At 36.0% G+C, this 13,021-nt stretch overlaps 1 protein-coding gene across 3 annotated transcripts in view; it reads left to right on the forward strand.

Annotated features, from left to right (window-relative positions):
* LOC141295717 (connector enhancer of kinase suppressor of ras 3-like) overlaps positions 1 to 13,021 on the forward strand; it is an 83,668-nt gene that overhangs the window by 33,347 nt on the left and 37,300 nt on the right. For all 3 annotated transcript variants that reach the window (XM_073826981.1, XM_073826982.1, XM_073826983.1), the window contains exons 2-3: positions 5,115 to 5,278; positions 12,397 to 12,599. In XM_073826981.1, the coding sequence (XP_073683082.1) occupies positions 5,115 to 5,278; positions 12,397 to 12,599 (367 nt within the window). The remainder of the gene's footprint in view (positions 1 to 5,114; positions 5,279 to 12,396; positions 12,600 to 13,021) is intronic.

Consider the following 13,021-nt stretch of genomic DNA (forward strand, 5'->3'; position numbering starts at 1 on the left):
AACATTATCGCAATATGACGGGTAAAGAAAGATTCATTCATTTACATTCTGGCACGCACATTTACAGCTCACTCACTGACGATAGCAGAGAATGAAACCGAAAGTAACTTGAACAACTCCGGCAGAACTATAGTCAACGCTCTGTACACGCACAACTTAATCATATGGCAAAAGAAAGTCTACCTTTACAAAACGAATAAGGAATTTAGTACAGAGATAATTAATTAAATTAGCACGATAGTATCGTGTATCGGCGATCTCTCAGGCTGACGATAGGGCGATTTGAAAATTGAGCATATCGCCCAACACTACCACATATTTTATTTTTTTTTTTTACACCAACCATATACTAGAAATATTTAATTTATTTTGGTATTTTGCATTATCTCTTACACTAAAAAGCCTCCAAAAGCTCTCACGGTTGCCAGATGTCAAGACTGTCAATCCCCCAGCCAGAGCTTTTCTCTTCTTTTCTCTTTTTATACCTGGCAACTATGTTCACACACTCTCTCTTTATATTATAGAAAAAGCGCTGATGATCTGAAAACATTGACAAACGCAAGTTGGAGTTTAGCTTGGTTGGTTTTCTTTCAGATGGTTATTTGCAATGTTTGGTGCAAAAAAACAAACAAAACAAAAAGACATGTGAGTTGACATTCTTTTGATTTGATATTCTCTTGACTTGTTCTCTTTTCTTATGTGAAAGTGCAGTAATTCTGATAAAATTCTGAATCTGATTTTTTTTTTTGGATAAAATAACATTGATTGAAAGTTTAACCATTTATCATGCAGCCCTAGAATTTACCACACAGCACCTCATATTTTATTTTATTTATTATTTTTTACACTAACCATATAGAAATGTTTAATTTTATTTTGGTATTTGCATTGTCTTGCACTAAAAAGCCTCCAAAAGCATTCATGGCTGCGGTTGCCAGATGTCAAGACTTTCAATCCCCCAGTCAGAGCTTTTTTTCTTAAATTTTTTTCTTCTGCTTGGCAACTATGTTCACACGCTCTCTCTATATTATGGAAAAAGAACTGATGATCTGAAAATATTGACAAATACACAAGTTGGAGTTTAGCAGTCCCCAATTTGGTTGGTTTTCTTTCAGATGGTCATTTGCACTGTTTGCTGCGACTAAAAAAAAAAAAAAAAACGTGAGTTGACATTTTCTCGACTTGTTCTCTTTGCTTATGCGAAAGTGCAGTAATTCTGTTGAAATTCTGAATGCAATATTTTTTTGCAAAATAATTATGATTAAAAGTTTACCCATTTATCATGCAGCACTAGAATTTACCACACAGCACCACATATTTAATTCGATTTATTATTTTTTTTACACTTACCACACCTCTTTGCTTATTTGGTTCTTGCATCTAATGAGAGGTTTTACACACACAGGATTTTTTTTTTAATTGTTGCCTTCACAATAACAAATGCCTATCGAGATTGTGCACCATTGTGGAATTGCCACAAAGGGTCGCCGCCCAAAAACAATGGACATTCCTTCGATCCCCACAGGTTTACTGGAAGTCTCAATAGAATGAGCGAGAGTTCCAGTGGCAGTGGCTATTGTACACGCTGCATATGAGTATGTGTGGAGAGGCAGGTCAGACTCCCGCTGGGAGGCCCTTCATTCTGGATGGTGGAAGGGCTTTCTCTCTCATGTAATCAAACCCCTGAGAACCACAGCCTGCCATTCTGTTGATATGGGGCCTGTGTGAGCAAGACCTACGCTGTGAGGCTTTGGGAATGGTTGCCTCCACATTGTAGGGAGAGCTGGGGGCACATCCTGTTAGAACAGATGTGCAGGTTTTAGTTTCAGAGCACAAGGTGTTGGGTTTATCGGTGATCACATCAAAGTCTGTTAGAGCAAGAGCCAGGTTTGCAAAAACATGACTGTAGATTGAGCCAAGTGTGTAATTATCCAATTTTGATCAGAAACATGATACTTTAACAAGTCTCGGACAAAAGAAGCTGCAGAGGAAAAAAAACATGGTGTAGTTGAGCTGTGGTTTTTCAGTAATAGAGATTTTTAGGTGAAAAACACCCAGGACCTCCCTGTTTCTGTAGTGTGATTCCCACTACAAACGATCAGATTTAAGCTTAAATAGCATGGATTTTATCCTAAATCAGGTGAGGAACAAATCAGGATTTATGAAGACATAAACTCTTATTTCTAATGCACACACTAACTAAAGAGAATATATACTAACTTGCTGCCATTCATTCTATTAATTCAGTGAATTCTACATTGTTTATTAATGTAGAAATAATTAGTGTGCAAATGAGCAGCATTTGAATTGTTTTGTAATAATTGCTTCACTGGAATTCATTCATTTATATTAAACATTTCCTGAAAGTAATATTACTGTTTTCTGAAAGCATACATGTTTTTATAAATCACTCAACTTTTTGGTAAAAGTCATAAAGATTATGTTCCATGAAGATATTTTGTAAATTTCCTACCATAAATATATCAAAACTTAATTTTTGATTAGTAATATGCATTAAAGGTTTAAAAGTGATTTTCTCAATATTTAGATTTTTTTTTTTTTTTGTGCCCTGGATTCCAGATTTTTAAATTGTTGTGTCTCGGCCAAATAATGTCCTATTTCAAACAGACAACAAGATTATTTTTCTTACCCCATTAACAGATTGCTTGTTTCAAGCAAAAATGCACTTAATTTTGACACAAAAATAAGACGATTTTTACTCATCTAGAAAATCCTTCTTGATTTAAGAAGTTTTAGATATTTTGGCTAGAAACAAGACAAAAAAATCTAAGTAAGAAATGCATTTTTTGCAGTATATTTTAAAAAACAAATGTACTTCAGCAGAGCACTTTTACCATGGATCAGAAACAATAGAGATAATTGTGAAATTACATATAAGTCATGAAAACAGGGATAGTTCACCCAAAAATAGAAATTCTGTCATCATTTATTCACCATCATGCTGCTTCTTCAAAAGATCATCTTATATTCCACAAAAGAAAAGAAAGTCAGACAGGTTTGTCATGATGGTGAGCAAATGATGACGGAATTTAAAAATTTCTGTAAGTGTGTCAAAACATTCTAAAGTTCAAGTAATTGCATTTTTTTAACTATACATTTTTATATGATTGCAAACATGCAACTGAGTTTCAAAAACATGCTAAAGTGTACCAGTGAACCACTCGCTGATATAGCAGAGCCTTAACTTTGTTTGAGTTTTCCAGAGATAAATGGAGGTGGACTGTGTATTGAATATTAAGGTCAGTGATTTTTGTCTGGCCTGTCAAGCCGTTGAGTCGGAGGGCATGGGGCCAGACCTTCGCAGCTGCTCTCTCTGTAGTGCCTTTGACTGGGTGAACACCCATCCCCCCTCGTCCCACAGGACCATCCTTCACCGTCCTTCTCCGCTGCTGCAGTCTGGGTGACTGAGTGCATTGTGTATCTGGGTGCTTGACGATCTTGTCAAGAATCAGACATACGTTCCTTTGCTGGCTCAGCAATTCTTAGTAACCGAGTTTCATGTGATTAACATCAAAAGGAAACAGAAGCAGGAAATTCATCAACAGTACCAAACAGATCTATGCGTAAAGAAACTGAACAAGGCATAACAAAGCCCTGAAGAATCCAGCTCAACCAGTCTGTTGACATTAGTTTCCTTTGAGGTGTACTTTCTGTGAGTCAGTAGGTTGGCTGTAATTATAGTTGACCCTTTGCAAAAACAACTAAACCTGTCCATTCTTTAACCAGCATGCTCTGGCAGGTGGAAACAACAGGATGTTTCTGGTGTCTCAAAGCTCTATACACACCTGTTGCATTGCCAAGAAAGGAAGCATGTTTCTAGAGAAATGACACATATCTTATGTGTATCTTACTGTTCAAATGTTCACTTAAGGGCAAAAACACAGTTGTTTCATGCACCTCTCAAGTTTGAGATTTTGGTGTTTTTGGTGTTTCATAAAGCATTTTTTAGACTACTGGAAAGGAAACATCCAAAAGACACTGTTAAGTCTTCCCTTTATAGCACTTTATCTAGTTGTGTCAATAGATTTCAATTACAATACATATTTTTAAAGGCAGTTTTCTTAAAATTAGTTTTTCTCCTACACTGAGCCATAAATCTCCACTTCAGTATCCCTTACACACACCAAACTTTACATTTTTATTCTTGACCATATTCTGAAGGTTTTTACAGAGGGATTTGTTCATATACAATTTGCTTGATTTTATACATTTTATTCCCCTCTAAAAAATACATGTTCTAAGTTTTTTTTTTCTGAATTATGGAGTGACAAAATGAGATACCCAAAATCCCCTCTGTAAAAACATTTGACTCTAATATGTAAAAAAAAAAAAAATAAACAAGAATTTTGAAACTGACTTCATCCTGTGTTTAGTTTTTTTGTACTAGAAATGTGTGCAAATTAGTGCATATTTTATTAAATAATGCCTTTAAACCTAACATTTTAGAAAACTTGTAATACAGAAAATGTTCGCAATTATCAATGTAATTACTTAACTGGGTAAGTAAGGTGTTAACTATTAGTTTTTTTTTTTTACCCTATTCACCTGCAGTGTCTCGCCTTTAGCCACATTTATTTGATTAAAACATACAGTAAAAGCTGTAATATTATCAAAACCTTTTACAATTTAAAATAATTGTTTTCTGTCTGAATGCATTTTAAAATGTAATTTATTTCTGTGATCAAAGCTGAATTTTCAGCACCATTGCTCCAGTCTTCAATGTCACATGATTCTTCAGAAATCATTCTAATATGCTGATTTGCTGCTCAAAAACATTTTTTAAACCAGTTTCTTTAATAAATAGAAAGTTAAAAATAATAGCACTCATTTGAAATTGAAATCTTTTGTAACATAAAAATGTAATGCATCCTTGCTCAATAAATGATTTAATTAAAAAAAAAAAATTAAAAATTAAATCTTTGTTCAAGTTCAGTGTTTTAAATTGTTGTTTTTGTTCCCCAAAAAGTGTTAACCAAGAAAACGTTGTTTTGTTTGTACGAGCATCTTGATTTTGTAAATCTGATGCATAAATGACGTTCTTTACCTTCCTTTAAAATACTGCTGTTTTTTCTCTTTCCTCTTTTCATGTGAAGGTCTGGACGACAGCCTACAACAGTATGTGCACAACTTTGAGAGAGAGAAGATTAATGGAGAACAGCTACTGAAGATCTCCCATCAGGACCTTGAGGAGCTGGGCATTGCTCGCATCGGTCACCAGGAGCTGGTTTTAGAGGCCGTGGATCTCCTCTGTGCTCTGGTTAGTAATCTTATTAACATTTCGCATTTGTTGTGGCTCTAAATTAATGACCTATTTAGGACATATTTGTTGTCGCAAATTTAAGCTTTACCTACTAACCGGGTGTATTTACTATGTGTAGACTGTACATTAAAAAAACATAAGCATTTGATACATTTGAAGGCAATGTCCTTATTGTGTGCATACATACTGTTACATTGTAGATAAAATAAGACTTGCATATAATTACTGTATATCACAATGTTATTGCATTACAATCTTCCCCTTCCACTAAAATGATAAAAAAAAATTCATTTTCTAGAACTAGAGTGATTCAGGCCTGAAGTGCCAGCATGTTTTTGCCAGTCCACACTCAGCACAAGCCCTAGCAAAGCTACTATTTTGCCAAACCACACTTACTGAAAGCAGGCAGCACAGAAAAAAAGAGTCATTCACACAGGACATGTTTTGCTTTCATAAATAACTGATATGCATGAGAATGGAACCGAAGAGATCTCAAAACATGTTTTTCAAAGTTGAAATTCATTTAAACTTTACAGCATTTTCAAAATGAACAACCCCTACGTCAACCTGACTGATAATTATCTTAATTTCTCAGCAAATATTAGTGTGAATCACATTGTGAATTAAACAGCATATCATGTAATTAATTTGATTTGATTTTTTTATATTTTTTGTCATTATTTTACACATACACTTTTAGGATCTTTGTGACTCCCAACATAAGAAGCATAAAGTATATTTCAGCACTTTTTTTAAACATCTCTTTGGCAATATCCGATAGATCCATTCAAAAAAAAAATATTTTTTATTATAAACATTTATTATTGTGTGACTGATTGTATGCAGTCCTTTTATTAATATTTCCTGGCCCACAAACATCGATCAAACAGTATTATTTTATTCCGTTGACCTGCTAATTTACAAATAAATAGTTAATAGGCCTCCTCGATTATGGCAAAAATCATAGTCACAATTATTTTGGTCAATATTGTGACCACGATTATTTAACACGATTATGAGTGGGTCCGGAAAATGTAATGTAATTAATTGAATGTAAAATAAAACAGCATAAGTCTTGACCGTTTAGGTTCGCATCTTAAGCTAAATGTCCACTTTACTTGTCTGTGTTCTGTTTCATCTCAGAACGCATACACAGAACAGCACAAATTCTCTTTCATGCTTTTAAAAACACGACATCAAATACACATTAATAAATCAAGCACGTCCCATTTTATGCAAGTCACATTACATGATTTTACTGAATTGCATGTGAAATTGGGCTTTTATGGAGCGAAAGCGAACAAAGGGGGAGGAATTGGGAGCAATAATCGTTTTATCTCGATTATTGTATTTTCATAATCGTTTAAATGCGGACTCAACTAAATTTCGATTAATTACACAGCCCTAGTAGTTAGTCACTTGCTACTTAAGAAAAACATGTAATATGCACTGGCTTTTTTTGGAATAATAATGCTCTTTACCACACAGAACACTATGGTTTTGAAAAAAGGAAACAAGGGAGATGACTATGGCTCAGACAGACTTTGGTGTCTGTAGGGGGTAGAAAATACAAGGACCTGATATGAGCACATGGACATGCTTAGGAAGGTCTTGGTTGCTTTGACAGATGGTCATGTCAATGCTTGTAAATGATACAGTACATCCCAGTATACAATACTGAAGGCTATAATTGGGCCCAGAGACCCTTAGGATCAAAAGCAGGCAGTGGCCACAAATCCTCAGTTTTTACCTTTTTGTTGTTTTCTTAAAGAGAGCATACTGACATGGAACAATCTGGGACCACAGTCAGCTACATTCCTAAAAATCAAGAAGCATTTTTGGTTGCAAAAGAACCTTTCAGTAAACTGTTCTTAAAATAATATTTTAGTAACACTTTCTTATATAAAGAATCTTTTGTGCAATGAAAAGTTTCCATGAATGTTTCCAGAAAGCAGTGGAATTGCATAAAAGCATTAAATCTTCATATAGTAATATACAGACACAATATTAGATATTAATTAACACATTATGTGAAATGCATTCTTCTATAATATATGATTTAGAATGAGACACGTAATGATTTTTCCAGATGATCTCCCCAAACCGTATCCATCTGTTTTGTCTCGAGATTGTAGACTCTTAGATGGAAAAAGTCTCCTATTGTCTCATTTCTCTGGAAATGATATTAAAGACACTCAGGCCAAATACTGGAGGCAGAAAGTGCTAGTGTTAGTGTTACAGCACTCCAGATCTCTCCCTGATGGGGTGTCCTGAAGTCTATTTCATGCTGAACAGGAAGTAAATTCCTGCCCCCATCTGTGAGATCATCTACCGTGAACTTTGTCTGTGCCCTGATGGAGGAAACCAATCTTTCATTATATACAAATCATGTCAGGTGTAGGTAACCTTATCATTCATTAAATAAAAACTCACATAGCATCATCTTATTATAATACCATCTTATATGAGGGCCATTTCTGATGGTTCAGTCATCTGGTATCCATATTAACTCCTCACCAGTGTAACACTTGATGTTGACTTGTACTCTGAATTGAACAGGAAGCCAATTACGCAGATTAGCGTTGTCTTTGTGCAACATTTAACTAACGCATTTGATTTACATAAACATCATATTAAAGCAAATCTGAAAAAAAGTTCAGTTTAATATAATCCATTATTGAGTACTATAAATATAACTTTTTTTGTGTTAAAGAGTTAGTTCACCCAAAAATGAAAATTCAGTCATTAACTGGATAAAAAAAGTTTGTCAAGACAAACTTGAAGTTGGCTTGAGAAAGCCGGATCAGAAAGTTTGAAAAGTTAAAAAAAAATTAATAAGTTCAAAAGTTTTAAAGATTTAAGTTTGAAGGTTTTTTTTAGTCTGAAATAGTTTGAAGTTTAAAGTAGTTTTATAGATGATAGATGGATAGCAAGTTACTAGCATGTTTCAGGCATGACTAGCATGTTGATAGCATGTTTACAACATGATTAACATGTTACTAGCATGTTTGAGCACATTTCTAGCATGATTAGCAAGTTACTAGCATGCTGTTAGCATGATTAGCAAGTTACTAGCATGTTGCTAACATGATTAGCATGTCGCTAGCATGTTTCTAACATGATTAGCCATGTTTACATCATGATTAACATGTCACTAGCATGTTTCTAACATGATTGGCAAGTTACTATCATGTTGTTAGCATGATTAGCATGTCACCAGCATGTTGATAGCATGATTAGCAAGTTACTAGCATGTTGCTAACATGATTAGCATGTCGCTAGCATGTTTCTAACATGATTAGCCATGTTTACAGCATGATTAGCATGTCACTAGCATGTTTCTAACATGATTGGCAAGTTACTATCATGTTGTTAGCATGATTAGCATGTCACCAGCATGTTGATAGCATGATTAGCAAGTTACTAGCATGTTGCTAACATGATTAGCAAGTTATTAGCATGCTGTTAACATAATTAGCCATGTTTACAGCTTGATTAACATGTTGACCTGCATGTTATCAGCACATTTCGGGCATTATTAAAGTTACTAGCATGTCTTAGCATGTTTAGTATTTTACTAGCATGTTGTTAACATCAATTGCAAGTTACTAGCATGTTGCTACCATGATTTTGCTCGTTTATGCTGGTCTATTGTTGGTTTATGCTGGTCCTTTGCTGGTTTATGCTGGTCATGTGGTCATAAACCAACTAAGGACCAGCTTTTCCAGCAAAGGGCCAACATAAACCAGCAAAGGGCCAGCATAAACCAGCAAAGGGCCAGCATAAACCAGCATAGGGCCAGCATAAACCAGCAAAGTGCCAGCATAAACCAGCATAGGGCCAGCATAAACCAGCATAGGGCCAGCATAAACCAGCAAAGGACCAGCATAAACCAGCAAAGGACCAGCATAAACCAGCAAAGGGCCAGCATAAACCAGCATAGGGCCAGCATAAACCAGCAAAGTGCCAGCATAAACCAGCATAGGGCCAGCATAAACCAGCAAAGGACCAGCATAAACCAGCAAAGGACCAGCATAAACCAGCAAAGGGCCAGCATAAACCAGCATAGGGCCAGCATAAACCAGCAAAGGACCAGCATAAACCAGCAAAGGACCAGCATAAACCAGCAAAGGACCAGCATAAACCAGCAAAGGACCATCTTAAACCAGCAAAGAACCATCTTAAACCAGCAAAGGACCAGCATAAACCAGCAAAGGACCAGCATAAACCAGCAAAGGACCAGCATAAACCAGCAAAGGGCCAGCATAAACCAGCAAAGGGCCAGCATAAACCAGCAAAGGACCAGCTTAAACCAGCAAAGGACCAGCTTAAACCAGCAAAGGACCAGCTTAAACCAGCAAAGGACCAGCTTAAACCAGCAAAGGACCATCTTAAACCAGCAAAGGACCAGCTTAAACCAGCAAAGGACCATCTTAAACCAGCAAAGGACCAGCTTAAACCAGCAAAGGACCAGCGTAAACCAGCAAAGGACCATCTTAAACCAGCAAAGGACCAGCGTAAACCAGCAAAGGGCCAGCATAAACCAGCAAAGGACCAGCATAAATCAGCAAAAGACCAGCATAAACCAGCAAAAGACCAGCATAAACCAGCAAAGGGCCAGCATAAACCAGCAAAGGACCAGCATAAACCAGCATCCCAGCTCTAAAACATACCTAACCTTTTTTTTAGCAGGGTTTCCAGTTTTATTCATTATTTTTAGCAAAACGTAAGTCCCATCAGTTAGAAAAGATATAGCACACTCAGTCATATCAGTCTAAAGATCTGGGCTGAGTTTGGAGTTTGTTGAGTTAAAGCTCTAGAAGGAGCAGCAGTCAGGAATTTTAGTCTCAGAAAAAGAATAATAATTATGTTTAAATAGCATTTCAGCAACTTAATTACTAACCCTCATGTTGTCAAAGAAGGTCTTACGAGTTTGGAACAACATGAGGGTGAGTAATTAATGACAGAATTTTAATTTTTGGGAGAACTAACCCATTTAGTTAATTTCACTGTTTTACAGTTTTACATTTGAATCTGGGCAAAACCAATTACCTCTTGTGTTATTCACATCAAATCTGTCAAATTTGAATGTACTTTTCTTAATCAACTATCCCTTTTATACCATAGCAGAAAGACGTAGATTTTTTGTTTTCAGTGGAAAAAAGGGGGTTTAGGTTTAGACGCAGTACTTTTACAATAGTGAGATTTGCCAGACCAGGAGGAACACTCTAGTCTGCAGTTCAGTGTCCTTCCTTTCCAAGATATTAAAAGTAGAGCAGAGGGGATGCCAGGTTTAGCAGCTAAATCAAGCAGTGCACATTTTGCCAAACTATTTTAGAGTCTAAATAGGGCTGTGAAATGTTAAACAGTCCAATTGCTTTACATCATCAAACACTTGAGCAAGGGGTGTTGAATTTGATACACTAAGGATGGTACTTCTAAGCGTGGATAAAATTGCACCGTGTGCAATACAGTCTCTTTGCTTCTTGCTGCGTTTACTGGACAAGCCTTCATTCATTGCATGCCAGAGGTGGATAGAATTTGTCTACTACAAACAAACTGTACTGAGGCAAGTCATGCGTAAAGTTGTGTTTATAAATCAAACAAGTGTTGGAAATCAATGGCATGCAAAGTCTGCTGATGCAATAATCAGCTCAATGAAAAATTGTATTTATTGTTCTCTCAGTCAGGGGAATCATCAACTTTTTAAACTAAAGTATAAAAATAAACAGTTGTTGGTCAGTGTACCAGATAGACACTTTTGCTTTGTACCTTGGTGTTTTTTTCAGCATCTCACTCCATGAGCACTGCAATTAGGAACATTTTTATTTTTTTAAATTCAATGAACAAGGGCTACCGCTGCCACATACAGTGCTTGACTCCGTGTAGTTTAACTTTAAGGCATCACCCGATGTGCCATTGTAAACAAACAGTACTGAAACTACTGAAATGTTTTTTAATTCTGGGTTTCTGTTTTTTAGAAGATTAGTCGCATGATCCTACCTGATACACACACACACACACACACACACACACACTGTGTAAGGGACAGATTTAAAGGGAGGGACAGACTTAAAGTCTTTACAAAGGCAGGCACTGTATAAAGGTCTTAGATCATGTAATATTTACAACTCACAACCTTCAAACTGTTTTATGGAGTTTTTTTGTTTAGTGTAATTTTTTACCCCTTTAGAAAGACGTTTTGTCAGCAGAATAATCGATAACCTGTGCTGCTGTGCTGTAATGTTAAACAACAGTACAATCCATTGAAAACACTGCACTTCTATCCCCCACAGCCTTGTTTTTATTCTTGACATAATGGTGCTACCCTAACCAAGGTTTATTATGTCTCCTTTATACATTCCTATATGCTAGAATCTAGTGATTTTTTTAATGCTTTTAAGCCCAAAGTATACTTCAGTTTTGACACGAAAGGGTATCATATTTGTAAAGCTAAATGTGAATTTATCTCGCCCATAGTCTGTGCTGTTTCTCTCCAGAAGTTACGACATAAAAATTTCTTTTTATTCATTTAAAACTAGAGTTTTGTGTATCTCTTAACTTTCCTCACACACACACTTGTTTATTAAGTCTCCTTTATAAATGTCTATACACTAAAATCTAGTGAATTCTTATGCTTTTAAGCCCAAAGTATACTTCAGTTTTGACACGAATGGTTAGTGTATTAGTAAAGATGAATGTGAATCATTATTGACAGATAAAATGTCATTGTACTCATTTGAATCCTGAGTTTTGTTTATCTCTTAACGTCCCTCACACAGCCAATTGTTGTTGTTCAGTCTCCTCTGTTTCATTTTTAACTGTAAAACAAAGGCCTTGCCAGTGAGCTAAGAATACACCGTATGCATGGTATAGCTGCACAATTTTGGGGAAAAGATATAAATGTGATCGTTTTAATAAAAATGTTGCTGTGCTTGTTTATAGAGCTAAACAGTTTGGTCAAAATGTAGTTATTATGTATCAATATGACTAGAGGAAGTGCAGAACCTTTCCAACAAGAGGATCATGCGGAGCACAACTAAAGGGATGTTGGAACCGGGGTTTTACAGTGATATATAATTAAGAATAAATATGTAATTGTACTTCTTCCTCAGAATTATGGAGTGGAGAAGGATAACTTGAAGAACCTGGTGCTGAAAATGAGAGCTGTGACCAACAGCCTTCACACAGCAACATCCGAACGAAGAAAGAGCCCTACGTATGAAACCAACACGTCTAGCAAGCTCCCAAATGAGTTCCTGTCCTCTGTGGTTGAACTTATTGGAGCAGCTAAAAGCCTCCTGGCATGGCTGGACAGGTACAAACATCCCTATTCATCATATTTCTGTTTCTTTATTTATGTAATAGGGACGTATAGCATGTGGTATGTTGCACACAGATGATTTGTAAGGGGTTTTTACTCTTAAAACTGATGTTAACCCTCTGTAAAGACATATATTTCACTGCAAAGTACAAACTTAGACTTGCATGAGCAGCACTTCGATTTTTCCAGACAGTTGAAACCAGATACAATCCGCCTTTCTTTCCTAACCCCTCTGTGCACAGCTAACCACATCTTTCTCATGAAGGAGAGGTTTTTGTAAGGCTTGTTTCAGTTTGTTGTAGTATTTACTTTGGAACAATTTACACTCGGAAACTGCTAGTAAACTCGCAAATAATTGGAAAGTAACACTGAAATAAACAAGGGATGAAGAAGTAGAAAGACTGAAATACGTTTCT

Source organism: Garra rufa, chromosome 21 (genome assembly GCF_049309525.1).
Source record: "Garra rufa chromosome 21, GarRuf1.0, whole genome shotgun sequence".
Taxonomy (NCBI): Eukaryota; Metazoa; Chordata; class Actinopteri; order Cypriniformes; family Cyprinidae; genus Garra; species Garra rufa.